The 17,468-nt window shown below is 30.6% G+C and overlaps 2 protein-coding genes across 2 annotated transcripts in view; one reads left to right on the forward strand and one right to left on the reverse strand.

Moving 5' to 3' along the window:
• The window catches only part of LOC115878283 (protein timeless homolog), a 469,464-nt gene that overhangs the window by 346,686 nt on the left and 105,310 nt on the right, over positions 1-17,468 (forward strand). The window lies entirely within an intron of this gene.
• Positions 54-4,648, reverse strand: LOC115878285 (farnesol dehydrogenase-like). The gene is made up of 5 exons (XM_030894739.1): positions 4,547-4,648; positions 3,850-4,087; positions 3,548-3,771; positions 3,293-3,442; positions 54-181 (listed from the first exon to the last, which is right to left on the reverse strand). The coding sequence occupies exons 1-5, from the start codon at positions 4,646-4,648 to the stop codon at positions 140-142; spliced, it is 756 nt and encodes a 251-aa protein (XP_030750599.1). The 3' UTR covers positions 54-139.

A 17,468-nucleotide genomic window follows, 5' to 3' on the forward strand; every position in this document is an offset into this window, starting at 1 on the left:
AAATAAAACTATGCATATTCGAACCCATGTTTATAAGAAATATTTTCCAGGTTTTTAATGAATAATCATACACATTTGGCCGTACATTTTTCGAACCCTTTGTATATGAAACCGTTCCCAATTTCTGTCACATATAAAGTTAACCGAGTTGTCCTTGGATCATAACAGTCAGTTCTTTTATCTGAAAAAAAGCAAGCAATAAAATTAGGATTATTATAATTATAATAAATTTGGTTTAAATATTATTTTAAGCTCTGTCTACACATAACGTTTTACATTACGTCTTACCTGTTCAGTCAAAACATGTCAAGTAAAACCTTATGTGTAAACGAAGCCTTATACAGGGTGAGTCTGCAATAAGTACAAATATTTTAGGGGTAGTATATTTCGATCAGACCGCGAAAAAAAAATTTGGATTTTTTTTTTTTAGTTTTAGTTAAAAAACATAATTTCATGATAACATGGCAATATGACTGAATTTACAAAAAAGAAAATCCAGAAAAGGTCCAGTGGTTTTCAAAATTTAAGCAAAAATACATATGTTTTAAATTTTCAAGGTAAAGTAATTCGGTTATTCAAAAAATAGTATAGGGAAAATATGTTTCTTTTATCGAGATCCACCAACCCTGAAAATATTTGCACTCATTTAAGACTCACCCATGAGTCATGATCTATGCATGTAAACTTAAAAGACACTTAAAACGGACCTCGTAAGGAAACTGCAGGTCGCACAACGCTCTATGGAACGAACATGCTGGGAATAATCAAGAGAGACCGTAAAAGGATAGAGTGGATACCACAAAAGACGTTAGTAATAGATGTCATCCACAGAGCCAAATCCCTCAAATGACAATGAGCAGGACACCTGGCAAGAAAAACGGACAATAGATGTACCATAAAAATTACAGCATGGTACCCACGAGGGAATTAAGAGACCTAGAGGAAAACCGAACCTGAGATAGAACCTTGATACGAGCCCTAACAACTATATGTTGGGACAAGGTCATATTTTGGAATTATTGCCCTGGTTTTTCAAAATGACTGAAAAATATATGTTTAATTTTTTAAATATAAATGTAGCCATATATCCTAAACAACTTGGCAATATTTTTATGAATTTGTAAATCAATCCATATTTACAGTAGCGGATTTTGTTCATAAAAGGACAAATTTGCCTGACAACTAAATGTTGGGACAAGTATTTTTAAATAATTAATATCACCATAGGCGGCTTTGCTATAAACTGTTTACTTAAGCATTGACAGCTTGTAAGTGACTCGATACTTTGAGTAGTGAGACTTACTGTAAGTAATTTTGTAGGCAATTGATTTCATCAGTGAGAATGAAGACTAATAATAATTAATATTGTACTTTTCCAAGTAGTATTGAAAAACAAACTATATACATAAAAGGCTCGTTTCGTTGGCCATTGTACATAAAACTATTTACTTAACCAGTGTATAACATAACAATATAAATATAGGTTTAAAATAAGATACGTTACCAAGAAAAAAAGCTTTTTTTTACTGTATAATCTTAAAATAATAGTGAAAGTAGCCTCTCGCAGAGGGACACCCTGTAGCTGTTGTACTTTGAAAAGGATAATCAATATAACTTTTAACATTTATACATAATATAATTTTTTTAGATTAACGACTGTGTATTCCGTATTTATTTTGTACTGTATTTTTTTGTTAAATATACTATAAAACAATTAAATGGAGTTTTTTTTGTAAATCAATAAAATGTGCCCACTTTGGGTGAATCACACACTTACCTAAAAAAATATTATTAATTTTCAATTTTGTTAATTTAATCCAAAGTAATGGTCCGTGGAAAAGCTACAAATCAAAAACTACGCGAAATTATCATTCGTCAATACAGTACGGGAAAAACAATTCGAAAAATTTCTGATGATTTAAGTATTCCAAAAACCACGGTCTTTAATATAATAAAAAAATACGGCGAATCGGCCAATGTAGGCGTTAGAGGTAAAAGTTCGGGAAGGCCAACAGTTGTATCTCAGAGATTTACGAAATTTAGTAAAATTTGCAAGTCTGCGAGAAGAAGTACTCTTCGCATGAAGTAACAGTTAAATGGAATACTGTAACTGGATTAAATATATCAAGAGAATGTTGCCGAAAATATATCCATAAATGCGGTCTGGGGTTTTACAAGGTTTGTGGGGATAATCAATTACCTGAAGATTATTGATACAAATTCTTATTTAGGCCAAAGAAAAACCGCTACTGACAGAATTCAAAAGAAAAATCGCTACAATTGGGCAAAATCTAAATTATCGTGGACACAAAATGATTGGAATAAGATCATATTTAGCGATGAGTATAATTTGATGTTTGTGTTGGAGATCATCGAAAAAGAATAATACGAAATAAAGCAGAAGCCTTTCATAAAGATTGCTTAAAGAGGGTTGTTAAATTTCCTAAGGGGATTATGGTTTGGGGTTGCATGTCAGCAAGAGGTTTGGGCAAATTAAATTTTATAGATGGCACTGTTAACGCCCAAAAATATCAACATATACTTTTGCTAGTGCTCAAGAATTTTTTCCAAACGAAGACTATATTTTTCAACAAGATGGAGCATCGTGCCATTCAGCAAAATCAACTAAAAATTGGTTCGGTAATAATAATATAAAAGTTCTATCCCATCCTGCAAGTAGTCCGGACCTCAATGTTATAGAAACTGTGTGGCATAAAATGAAGCAATATTTAAGAAACCACCCTCAACGCACAATTTTTGATTTGCGGACAAAACTGCAGGAAATTTGGGATAATTTTTCTCCTCAAATGTGCCATCTTTGGTAAATACAATTCCATTATGAGTTCAGGCAGATGTTAAGGCGAAATGTGATGCAACTCCGTATTAAACAAATTTCTTGTGCTGTCCCAATATATAGTTGTCAGCAAATTTGGCTTGATTTTGGCAAAATAAGCTATTATCAAAAGTGATTTGTTTGCAAAGTTATAAAAATATAGTAAAATTGTCTAGATCATATTGTAATGTTTGAATTTAGAATAATAAACAAAATAAATTGAGTCGTTTTAACAAATTACTATTTTTATTGCAAAAAAGACCTTGACCCAACATATAGTTGTTAAGGCTCGTATTAGTAAATTAACAGGGATAACTTGCGCCCGCATAGCCAACAATAGACAACAATGGGCCCATCTACAAAGAGAGTATGTGCGCGAGGCTACACCGGAATTGGAAACGGTTGAATAAGCTGAAAGTGACGATAATGATGGTGAAGACTCATCCTGTATTTACTTACATTAACGTGTTCTGGAGTGGACAGCACGTAAACTATATTGTCAGCAATATCTTCAGTTTCTAATCCAGGCCTGTTCTTGAATCGTTCTGCGCCTTTTGCGCTGAAGTTTGCCTCAATTATTTCGGTTTTGACAAATCCAGGACTAAGACTCTGAAATAATTAATTTTGATTTTAATGCTTATTCACACACATATACAGATATAATGCAAATACAGCAGATACTATAATCTGAAGTATTATTGATTGAATACGTACTGTAATTTTAATCGGTAATTTATTCCTGTTGATCTCTCTTCTTAGACTTTCAGTCAATGCTGTAACAGCGTATTTTGATGCGGGATAAACTGACAATCCAGGGGCTTCTATGGGATAGTGTCCTGTAGTGCTGTTAATATGAATGATATGTCCTTTGATATTGTTAGCTTTCATGCTGGCTATCGCTTCTCGCGTCGCTATGCACAAAGCCAATACGTTTGTATCTAAGTAGAAAAAAAGGATGTTTTAGACTAATTATTTTTGGGTATATATGGGTATACGGTATACTCCGATTTACTTACCTAATGTTTGTCTCCATTTACTTATATCTCCATCGATAAGATTAGTTTCAGGTCCCACACCAGCGTTGTTGATTAGGACATGAATGGGACCTAAAGTTTCAGTGATTTTCTTGAAAGTTGAAATGATTTCATCCTCTTTTGTCAGGTCGGTTTTGAAACTGTAGAGTTTGCCCTTTTCGTTTTTCAGCTCCTTGGCCAGCTCTTCTACGCGCTCCACTCTTCTGGCTAATCCAGCTACCTAAAAATTATCAACATGCCTTTTTATTAATGAAATCTAATAGTGTAATAGGATAAATAACATGATGTCCTAAATTAATTAAAACTAAAAATAAGTTTTAAAATATATTTTATCATAAAATTATAATTTTGACATGAAATTACAAAATTTATATGTAACTTTGTTTAAGTTAAAGAAGTATATTAGATTCTATAAAATTTAAAATCCTATCTGTTTTAGTTTAAAGCTGTTTCCACTGAACATATATAAATAATATATGTTAAATTGTATAAGTTACAAGTTAGTTGGACGACTAACTAAAATTATGCATAAATAATGCTAATACTAAAAAAATCACGCAGTTTATCTGGGCAAAATATATTTAATCGGCCGATTTTTTGATTGTATGTATGCGCAACTAATAGTAGAATGTTAGCGATTACCTTTTTCTAATTTTTTTATTCAAATATCTTCACTTACTATTAAACCTCGCTTGACTAAAGCTTCTGCTGTGGCTCTCCCAATACCTGAAGATGTACCGGTAATGACGGCAACTTTGCCAACAAATCGGTCCAGCGACATTCTGACTGTATTAAAAGATTCTTATTATGTATCTTGAGCCGAGCAAAAACCTACTGATACATGTGGTACCGTTGTTTTAGTTTTATATAGATCTTAGGGAATCGAGTTGTTAAACTGTTTAAAGTATTTTTTAAGTACCGTAAAATGGGGTTACTTGGGACAAATTCACTATAATTTTTTTAGTTATGTGGTAATTTATAAAAGTTTTTGTGAAGACAAAGCAACAATGTATGTGTAGAAAATTTCTTTAATATGTATTTAACCTAAAATGCATCATAAATGGCTCCTAATGTAAGAATATTTAGAAAAAAAAACTAACATATTTACTGTCCCAAGTTTCCCCGCATTGGGGTTAAATGGGACTGTAACGGTTTTATACCGAAAATGCATGTTAAACTACTCACGGGTTACTTGGGACAGCAGAAAAATTAAAAAAATACACTAACACACATCTTGAGTTGAATTTTTTTTTCTGAGATAATTATTTAGAGGAAAGAAAAACTCGATTTAGCGTAACTTATTAAAAATATTTATTTATTCATTAAAAAATGTAAAAATTCTTCAATAAAGATAATAGGACAAAAGGAACTAAAAAGACATTTTGTAAACACAAAAAATAGATCTATTGCATTCTTCTTATTGTAGCCAATCAGTATTTTCTAATTCATTAAATGCATGGCGGCCTCTAGTAATGCACACGTTCTCTGCTTTTAGCACTCTCACAATTTTATCCTCTGTGATATCATAATCATCAGCTAAATCTGGGAACACAAAATGTTTGTTGTTTTTCGTAGATTTTCTCATAAAACTGCCTCTGATAAATTCGTCTTCTTCTTCTTTTTTCAAAACTGTACGTCTTCCATATCTTTCTTAATTCTGATTTTTACATCTTCTCTGTAAAGTTGATTTGGTTAGCTTCCATTTGTCTGCCGCTGTTCTATAGGACATTCCAGATTGTACATCTTCTATGGCACTTTCCATATTTTTTTCTTCAAAGTCATGATATTTTTTAGAGCCTACTTTGCGAATATATTTTCTTGGCATGTAGAGCACTGAAAACAAAATCGATTAAATAATATGGGGTAACTTGGGTCAAGGGCTAACTTGGGAAAATTGTTGACCCAAGTTACCCCAAACCATGACTTTTTTTAAAAAAATATATTTTACAATCTAAAAAATTATCTAAACGCGGGCAATGACATTGGTATTATTTATGAAACATAAAAAACTATCTAAGAAATGTAATTGAACTTACCTGTTTACTTTTTGACTGCCTCTTACAGATAACGTTTTCGACCACTTATTTTTAGTTTGCTTCCCACCACCCACTTATTTTTTTTATATAAGTAAAATACTATCACTTTATATCGAATTCGTTTAATTAAATCATCAACACATTGTTCTTTAACGAACAAAAACATTAAATTAAGGTTATATTTATATTTGCGTTGTTCCCGCCAGTTAAATTAGAAAAACCGAAGTTGCGTCCCAAGTAACCCCGACGTCCCAAGTAACCCCATTTTACGGTACTGATATTAGACATAGATTGACGTTCGTTAACCTTATATTGGGAGTCTATTACAGATTAGATTGTTGTAAATGTTAATGATATGCAATCTCTGAATTACTATTGTAAACCTATTTTTCAGCATGATTATTCAAAAAAAAATATCATTTTTTTATATCTAATTATATCTGATATATATCTGAATATTTTGGGTACGCAACACCACTCTCAAAAATGAATCGTTTTAGGTAACCAAATAGTAAGGCTTTAATTTGGATTTTATTTTATTAAAAATAACTAGAACCTAAATACTCCCTCTACTAAAATATATTGTCTTTATATAGTACGTTTTATTTTTGTAGTTATTGAAATCAGAAGACTCAATATGGCGCTGACAATTCCAGTCGCAAGCTGCAAGAGCACGGATTTCATGTGCATAAAAAACAAAAAACTTGACTTATTGTGCGCAATCCAGAAGGGTTAGATGATGACGGCATATTCCATGCGCATCTGAAGACATAGAGGACATTTTACCACTATGATAGGGTGACCACAGGATATTATTTTTTTTATTTTTCCCAAAAAATAGAGAAAATATTGAACACTTCTTACCACAATCTAGTAATTTATTATTTTTTTTAATTCACTATTTCTATATTTTGTAAAAAAGACGCAAACAAGTTAACATGAAGTTAGTAAAGCATTTAAAGGTGTTATTTCTTAGCGACGTCTGGCATATGCGGCCCGCCGCACTCTGGTTCGTTTTAACCTAGAGTTACTATTTTCCTTAAGATTAATTAATTAAGTTTTGTATTTTTTTTTTTCTTTCTAATATTTATTTTCGATGAGTATTTTGTCTCCATCGTCTCTTTTACGCCGTTTTTATATCTAAACTTTAAAGATTTTAACAGTTCTTAAAATTCCCTTTTTTTAAAAACATGACACGATAAAAATTTCGGTAGCATTTTTTATGGATTTTTTTTATCGTACAATTTTTATTTTTATCAGAGTCGTTATAAGAAATTAAGCACAATATTTTTTTTATTTTTATACTATACTATAAAAGGCCTATGGCGCGCTCAGATGACTCGTGTACTTGGCAAACATTTTTATTGGTATACAGGGTCCGGCAATAGTGCGTCGGGCATCTATACAGAATTTCTGAGTTATTTATTATAGGAACTACCCTATATGTCAATAAAAAATGTTTGTCAAGTACACGAATCGTCAGAGAGTCTACCTTTACTTCTATACACTATACTTTTACTAGGAGCCAATATTTTGACAGTTCAAAATTTGCATGGCATTTCCTATATTTCCACCGACGATGCACCACCCGGTATCATCATCATCATCATTTAGCTCATTCCGTCCACTGCTGAACAAAAGCCTCCCTTAACTCTAGCCATTTCTTTCTATTTTGTGCAAATTGAATCCAGTTTCCAGCCACTCTTAATATCATCTGCCCATTGACTATGAGGTCGTCCTCTGCTTCTATAGGCCTCGTATCTTGGTCTCCATTCCACAAGTCTTTTTGTCCACCGTCCATCTGTTATCCTAGCCACATGTCCTGCCCAATTCCATTTAAGATGTAAGACATATATCACCGCATCTCTTACTCCTGTTCGATTTCGTATGGTATGATTGGGTATTTCATCTCTAAGTTTGACTCCCAACATGGACCTTTCCATTTTCCGATGCATGACCTGTATTCTATGTATGTTCTTTTTTTGTCAAAGTAAGTGTTTCAGCTCCATACGTGAGGACAGGCAAGACACACTGGTTAAAGACCTTTCTTTTTAAACACATTGGAAGATCAGATCTCAGTATATGGTTTAGTTTACCGAATGCCGCCCACGACAAACCTATTCTTGGTAGAATTTCGTGTGTCTGATTATCTCTTCTAATACCGATCTCATGTCCTAAGTATTTATATACAGGGTGTTTCAAAACAAATGCGAAAAACTTCAGGGGGTGATTCCTTGTTTAAAACAAAGGGTAGTTTGCTTCATAAACGTTGGGTCAAAAGTCAACCATTAGGGAGATATTGCGGTACAAAGATGGCGGAAAAATAATGTTTTTATTTTTTATCTTGAAAACGAAAAGAGATAGACTAATGAAATTTTATGGAAGCATTACTGTTATGAAAACACACTTTCTGGTAATTTTTTCACTTTTTTAAAATGAGTGAAAGGGGTTGAAATAAACTACCCCTATCATTTTTGTTAACGAAATTTAAATTAAATAAAATGTAAAGCATTACATGTCAGGACAAAAAAAATTTTCTGATAAAGAATCTAGTGGGCTGCTGTAATTTTTTTAGGAAAAAATCTAGTCGGCCGCTGTTACTTTTTAGGATGTTCCTAATATTATTTTATTTTACATTACTCTACTGCAATACGTTATTATCTAGATGATTATTATTATCGTTATTATCACTAGATTCTTAATCTAAAAATGTTTTTTGTCCTGACATGTAATGCTTACCTTTTATTTTTTAATTTCAAATCGGTGAGTTTTATCAAAAAAACACCAGAGATAAAAAAGTTTCTAAACAAACTGAGCTATCCAAATTAATTTTTCTGCATGTGTTTGATAAGATTTTTCTTTAAATTTCGTTAACAAGAATGATAGGGGTAGTTTATTTCAACCCCTTCCACTCATTTTAAAAAAGTGAAAAAATTACCAGAAAGCGTGTTTTCATAACAGTAATGCTTCCATAAAATTTCATTAGTCTATCTCTTTTCGTTTTCAAGATAAAAAATAAAAACATGATTTTTCCGCCATCTTTGTACCGCGATATGTATATGTACTTGTTCCAAAAGTATGTTATTAATGTTTAATTTTCCACTCCGTCTTTGATACGTTAATTTTCAAACCGACTTTTTCCGAAGCATCATTTAGTATATCCAGCATATTCTGTGCTTCCTGTATTAAAGTCTGTTATTAAAAACATATCATCTGCAAAACAGAGATCAATTTGCCATCGATGTTAATTCCTGTTGAAGTACCCGGTACCCCCTGACCCGGTATATATCTAAAAAAAAATTAGAAATATCTTATAGAGGTCGTGACAATTTTTTTCTGCCTAATTATGAATAATAGCAGTATACAGTTAATACCCTCTTGAGAGTTCAAATATAGATTACGTTATCTTATTTTCCATCGCATAATTAATCTAATGAGTTACGATCATAAATAGTCCACGCGTTTTTATTTACTGATAATCTTAATTAATATCAACTGTAATTGTATATTCTGCCGTGTCTATTTTTTACTCCGTAAAAAAACTACTTAATTATCAGCAGAAAGTTGCATGATGGCCAACCAGTCCCCTGCGACTTTTATCGCTTCTGCTGGTAGAAATAAAACGAAGGCATTTTTGTGAAATGGAGCTATTATTATTAAATACGACGTCGCCATGACGTAAATGACTGGGAAACTGAATTACCTTCGTTTAAGTGCATTTCTTTTTTTAGTAAATTCCCCTTTTTTAAAGGTTTTGACTTTATATTTATCATTTATTTTTTAAGATGGTTTGTAGGAAATGACACACATTCAAAGAGCTAGTCCAATAGGACAGAGAGTTGTGATTAATTTATTTTTGAGTTGTTTATGACAGGATCTAGTTTGGTAAATAATACATGTAACTCTGTTGCGAGTTTATTTCTGGAAAAGACTGGGTATTAAAACATATAAAAATCTAAAAAAGTGGATATACAGAGTGTTAAATAAATGTAAATATTTTTAGGCGTAGTGTATTTCCAAACACAATTATGAGATTATTTTCACGAAAAAAATGTTTTGTACATTTGTAATTTTTTGAAAAAAAATATGGAAATTTCTTTAGTTTTTAGTTAAAAACATACTTTCTTGATAATATGGCAACATAGATAGTTGATTAAATTTACAATAAAGAAAACCCAGAAAAGCACCAGTGGTTCTCAAAATTTAAGAAAAAAACATATTTTTTTGGAAAAGTAAAATAACTCGGTTGTTTTGGACTTATTTGAAAAACGGTAAATAGAAAATATGTTTCTTTTATCGAGATCTACCAGCCCTGAAAATATAAGTACTTATTTAAGAGTCACCCTATATAAAAGACTGAAATAATAATCTAAAAAATAAAAAATATTTATGTAAAATGCCAGCGTTAGAATCCAAACGAAAACGGTGCACAGTGGGGTATTTGACACCGATAGTTGATCGAATTTTTTTTATGTAGACCTTATATAAATTATTGCTATTTTGAATTAAAGAGGAAATAATATGAACAAAATATAGGATAATTCGTCGATTCTAAAAAAAAAAGAATGAAAAATTACTGTTCCAGTGTTTCCACGGTCAATGCCACTAATGCCAGTAGTAATATCGCAACTAATACTACTAATGCTACGACTGATCCGCGACCAATGCCCATACCACTAAAGCCGCTACTAATGCCAAATTGTGCTATACTGCTAATGACACTAATGCGATCGCTTTGTACACAACAATGCCATCGCGGTTTACACCTCGCATTATCACTGATTTGCAAATTAGAGGAAACCAATAATGTTTTTCTCATTTTATCAGCAAAGTCGCAAAAAGTCGCAGTATTTTATTTTACTGTATGAAAGCCCAATGTTTACTAAGTAAAACGTATATAGACAATATGCTGAATTCTTCGAAATGCGCAACTAAATCTCTAAGTATAATAAAAATGCCACAAATTTAATCAAATTTTCTGAACGCCTAACTTTTAGTTGCAAAAAAAATCGTTAGTATAGAGAATATCAAAATAAATAATATGTCCTTGTAGAATACATACCTGCAGCTTACTGAGTCATTTCAATCAAAACAATAATAATATAAACGTAAAAGGAGCACAAGAACAACAAAAATTTATAATTTTAAACATAAAATTTAGCCATTTACCTCTAATCTGTGAGAAGTAACAACTTTGACGTTTCGTTGAAACAAATGAAAGCAACTAAACACACCCATAGCAACGCTATTCATGGCAGACATGATTTAACTTATCATTTATCTTTTTTTGAGAAATCTTAAACACATTTGCTTTTTCGAATTTCGATCACCTTTTCCATGCTAATACTCCATCGTGCGGTGGCTTGGAACTCATCAACTTTGAAGCATTTTCGTCTTTACACCTCATTAGGTAACTGTTATAAGGTAATAATTGGTTTTTGTCAAGATTTTAGGAAACGATTAAGTAAGAGAAGATATATGTTTTACTAGCTGACTTAGCTAACTTTGGATGATTGACCGAATGATTTGGAATGATTGAGAATAATAATTTTGACAGTTGTTTTGTTAATTTGTTAAGAGAATCAAATAGTTTCTATATATTTCTATATCTTTATAAGCTTGAATATTTTATTTCCCCACTATTTTCCGTTGCATTTCTGTTTTATAATGTCTCGGATTTACAGTGGACCTCAATTACTATTAGTAGTAAACCTAAAACAGTATTACCAACCTTCTGAAATAGAATTTCCCACGAAGGCGGTCAAAATTTCCTGTTGTTTCTGAAAATCTCCACCATTTCTCAAATCCGTGTCAAGTCGTGTTCCAGGGATCGAAATATACCATCCCTAGAAATATTTACACCTTTATTAAAATATTTAAAATTTACCATGTATTCGAGGGGAGGAGGTACAAAAAAAAATGCCTGCCGAAAATTTGTATTTAGTTGCGGTAATGCTAGTGTGATTTTACCCCCTTATTCTTTTTATGCGATAACTATGTAAAAAGAATAATAGATGAACATGGAATTTTTGACGAATATGGTGTTTTGGATTTAATTTTCCCTTTTCCTTCTTGATCTCGAAATTTCCAACGAATCGAGATATTTCCCACGATTGGGTAACACTGACTCAAACCAACCAAACCTAATTTATATAAAATTATGTTCTGTATATATTTTTTTCTTCGACATTTTTCTGATATTTTAATAGATATTCTGTAATCAATATTTTTAGTGAAATTAGTGACTGAATGATTTTTAAATTACTCAAATTTGCCGCAATACATCCTAACATTTTTTATAATTCCAGACGCACATTTCGTTAATCATATTATCATCTTCAGCAAATGGCTAAACTTGCTTGCAAACCAAATGCTTAATGACAGCTTAATAATTTGAGAAAATCTGAATTAAAATTTAGTTTTAAAATTTGACGAACACAAAACAAGTTAATCAAAGTTTATAACAAAATAAATATTTATAATAAAGCAAAGTTCAATCTGTTTTTTTATACGTAAAACTTTGTTTTGGATATAGTATATCAAAATGATGATCGATAGTAAACTACACGAATTCTCAAAGAATCACTGACTTACTGTTTATCCATATCGTACTTTGAGTTTTAAAAATATATTTTCAAAGTTTATAAACACGTGAGATGCATCCGAGATAGACAAAGTTCTCGTTTCCGGTTATGAAACTTTGGTTTGACACACCAACATATTGACTCTTGATGTTGGTGCCTTCCTCATACTTTCGAAAGTTTGCACTTCTATATTTAATACAATACCCAAAGTTACCAGACGCATTTTAACCTGTAAACTTTCCTCTCAAAAGTTAACAATTTGAACAAGTTGCGAGCTTGCTTTCAATATATCCGAAGCTATATCCTCTTAAATGATCGATGGTATATTATAACTTGAGTATTTGCATGTCTAATTAGGGTATAAGGGAAGTCAGAAAATAAAATAAAAGAATTTAAAAGCGAATTAGTTATTCATATTTCAAAAGGCACGTCTTTTCATTATTTATTATAACACGTGGCAGGTCACAACGAAAGGTACAACCAAAAGTAGTCTAAGAATTTGTAACATTTTTAAATGCAAGTATTTGTATTATTTTTATCAAAAGTTTAAATTTATATTATTAAGTGTGCTGACAAGTTACCCATATTTTGACACTTCCATTCCAAAATATAATAACAAACATTTTTTACAAATGATTAAAAGTTTTACCAAAAAGGAAACTCTATTTTATAGTAAGGCCAGGAACCATATTTCATCTAATTTAATCCTCAGGTTGACAATTTAGAAATATTATTTCTAGTTTCTTAATGAAGGCAACTTTTTATCTTCTTTTTTCTCTTTTCTGTCTTCTTTAAAATGAAATAACGTTAACGAACTTTCTTTTTGTAAGAATTGTGTTCCGAATTTTTGAAACAAATAAGAAATTAATATTTACGATTAGTGAATAACAGTAAATTTTAAGTTACTTTTTCTTGGTTATACTACAACAGCCTGTTAATAATCAGCCTGTCGGTTTATGATTCTTTGCATGGAACTCTGCGTATCTACCTAGATGTTAGTTTATCTTATATATCAAGTCAGATTCTGAGTTTAATTAAATTGTGTTTAGTACTACTGATAACGGAGATGGGAAACTAACATCGGTAAAACCGCCTCACATACTGGTTTTTGTGAAAGCCCTGAAACTGTATGACGAGCTGTAACTTGTGAAAGGAGAACACAAAAGATCTAGAAAGTTGCGGTGATTAAGTTTCCCCTTCCCATACCAATCTACCTTCTATATTCTTATAAACATTTGTTTATAAGAATATAATATACAATATTTTTGTATTGTATATGTAAGATCTATATTAACTCAGAAATAAGTTAACTTTAAACACTAACTCATACTACTTTAAGTAAACAACATGGAACAATGGACAACAATGGATTTTTTTTTTATTTTTAGTTAAATATCGGTACAGCTGTTCTTGTATGATATATCCGAGGATGTATCTGACCCAACTTTGTTTTATTTATTTATAAATTATCTTTTTATATTAATAATGTTAGCTTTCCATTCCCAATAGCTATTTATTTTATTTCGTTTATCAAATTGTTATCTTTTACATTATTTTTAGTTCATTTATTCCGTGTGATAAATTAATTTAACTCGCCCACTCTTTCCAAGTTTCACACTTTTATTCCCATTTTCGTAGCCGGATTTACTCCGAAATTAATCTTCGTTATCTAAAAACTACATCCGAAGAAGAAGATCGTTTAAGTATTTGTCCGGACTAGTCGTTAAAAAAGGCATAATTAGACTTAAATTAGTTTAGTGACTTCCCAACACAACTCGACTCCGATGGAAAAGAACGCAAAAAGGAATTGGCTTAATACGACTAAGTGAGGCTTCCACTTTCCGGGGTGTATTTTTCTAATTACTGATCTTTTTTGCTCCGGGACAAAATGATAAATGTGGGAATCTTCGCAGGTCTTTTCGATATGTTGTTTATTTAGAGTAGTATTAGTATATAAAATTAACTTATTTCTGAATTAATATAGTTTTTACATATACAGGGTTGTTCACCACATACGACACGGAGTATTGTAGCTAAACGATGAGATTTTTACAAATTGTAAGTCTTGGGTTCGATGAAGGGCTATTAGAGGTACAATTTAAAAATAATTTTACAAGATACAGATTGTCCCAAATAAGTAAAAAATATCAAAGTTGTATTTTTTAAATGGAACACCCTGTATATTATTGCATTTTTAGTTTCTACGATTAAAATAAAGGTTTGATTAAGGTTTATTATACTTAAACCTTACCGTTTTTGAAATATTTTCAATTTTGTGAAATAGCAGTAAAAATTTTAAGGTTTCATTCCTCCAAGGGTACCAAAGCTTTTAATACTAAATATTTACTGAAGTTTATTTATTGATCAGTTATTGTGTTGCAATAATAAAAATAATACTACCTTATACAGAGTGTCTAAAAATTTATTTTAAATAATTATTACCTTCAAACGGCAATAACGTGTTTAAGTTAAATGGAACACCCTATATATTTTACGAGAATCAGATGCACAATTTAATTGTCTATCAAATTATATTATACCATTTTTTACCTACCTCTTTAAGTTTCCGTAGAAAATGCATTTTCTTGTAATTTAGATTTTATTTATCAATATACCCATGGAATATTGACATTTTAGATTATTTTTAAAGATGTACCAAATTTTTAAAGAGTACAGATACTAATATTGTGGATATAATTCGTTTATTTCATTAAAAAATAAAAAAAACTGTTTAAAAATTTGTTAAAGAGGGCCAATTAATATGATTCCAGTATTCAAACTACATTAACTGACTGCATTGATTAATAATAATTGTTCCAAATACTAAAAAAACTGAATTTTGTATGGGTATTAGACAGTGTGATAAAAAGTAACACCTTAAAAATGATATTTCATTTTTTAATAAATGCTTATTTATAACAATAGAGACTTTAATTTTGATAACTTATTATTATATTGATTTCTGACTCAAATCCACATTTATTTAGAATAATTTATTAACGAATACAATTAAGTATGTAATTAATGTATGTAATTAATTATTATATATGGGCGGAAATAATGGTGCTATATTTAATTAATGGTATACTCTTTTATAAAGATTTAAATAGTTTTCTTTTTGCATACAACATTATTGTTTTTAGCAAAACGATAATATTACTAGAATGTCAATATATGATGTCAATATTCCATAGGTGTCAATAATAAAATGTCAATATTCCATGGGTATATTGATGAATGAGGTCTAAATTATAAGAAAATGCATTTTCTACGAAAACTTGAAGGGATAGGTAAAAATGGTATAATACAATTTGATAGACAATTATATTGTGCATCTGATTCTCCTAAAATATACAGGGCGTTCCATTTAAATTAAACAAGTTATTGCCGTTTGAAGCTAATAATTATTTAAAATAAATTTTTAGACACTCTGTATAAGATAGTATGATTTTTATTATTGCAACACAATAACTGATCAATAAATAAACTTCAGTAAATATTTAGTATTAAAAACTTTGATACTTGCTTTTTTACTGCAATTTCACAAAATTGAAAATATTTCAAAAACGGTAAGGTTAATCAAATTTACCTTTATTTTAATCGTAGAAACTAAAAATGTAATAATATACAGGGTGTTCCATTTAAAAAAATACAACTTTGATATTTTTTACTTATTTGGGACACTCTGTATCTTGTAAATTATTTTTAAATTGTACCTCTAATAGTCCTTCATCGAACCCAAAACTTCAAATTTGTAAAAATATAATCGTTTAGCTACAATACTCCGTGTCGTATGTGGTGAACAACCCTGTATAATATTTGTTTATTATAATATAGAAGGTATATTGTTATGGGAGGAGGAAGTTAATCAACGGCGATTATAGATCTATTATTCCCCTTTCATCAGCTCTAACTCATTATACAGTCTCAGGGCTTTCACAAAAACCAGTATGTGATACGGTTTTATGGATGTTAGTTCTCCATCTCCGATAATAGTCGTACTAAAGTTTATCGCACGAATGGTCGTCGTCTCCAGTATGATGAGATTTTTGAATGTCCGGAGTGCGGAAGGGAGATAACATCACGTATTGGGCTTTTCAGTTACAGGAAAGCTCATGAAAGAAAACGCCTTGCGTAAACATCTTCTGATGCGGGTCAAATAATCGTTAGCGAGTAATGGCAGTTAGATAAGTAGATTAAATTTAGAAGAACGAAACCAGAAAAAATCTAGTGGTTCTCAAAATTCAAGCAAAATATTAAATTTTGTTTAAATTTTAAAAGTAAAATAAATCGGTTATTTTGGAAAAATGGTAAAGAGAAAATATGTTTCTTTTATCGAGCACTGAAAATATTCTCACATATTTAAGTCTCATACCCTGTATAGTAGGAAGTATAGACAACAATTTATTTAATTACACTCTAAAAGAATTAATGAATGAGTTAGTTATGTGACAAAACCCAATATTTTATGTAAAATTTATTACAAAATATCATAAATATACTCTTACTCACCAACGTAACTAATATTTTCTTAAAACGTAAAAGAACCAGTGGAAAAATATCTACGAAAGAAGAGAAAATTCTTCAAAATTATTTCATTTCAAATGAGTAATACCAGAGAAGCAAAAAAGAAGTCGTCTTCATTAAGAAACTGAAAATATTTCTAAATTGCCGTCACGAAGATTAAATTAGATGAAGGATTTCGCCCGCTTTACTTTATAATAGATTTTTCTAATGAAAAGCTCCAGTCGGAGCCAGAATATTAGTTAAAAAATAGAAAAGTAATTTAGGAAAGAGGCAAAATAATTTAATACGATTAATGTAAAATATTGTATAGGGTCTCTTTTTCGTGTATTTTTTAGGATTTAATTGTTTATGAGTAGTGATAAAAGATGCGGTTGTCACATCACTCTGCTACTTATCGAGAAGGTGAAACATGTGTCACGAAGAGTTTTTCCCGTAGAATTCAGTGGCGTAACTA

Source organism: Sitophilus oryzae, unplaced genomic scaffold, assembly GCF_002938485.1.
Source record: "Sitophilus oryzae breed Bouriz unplaced genomic scaffold, Soryzae_2.0 scaffold_1507_pilon_pilon, whole genome shotgun sequence".
In the NCBI taxonomy this organism is placed as follows: Eukaryota; Metazoa; Arthropoda; class Insecta; order Coleoptera; family Curculionidae; genus Sitophilus; species Sitophilus oryzae.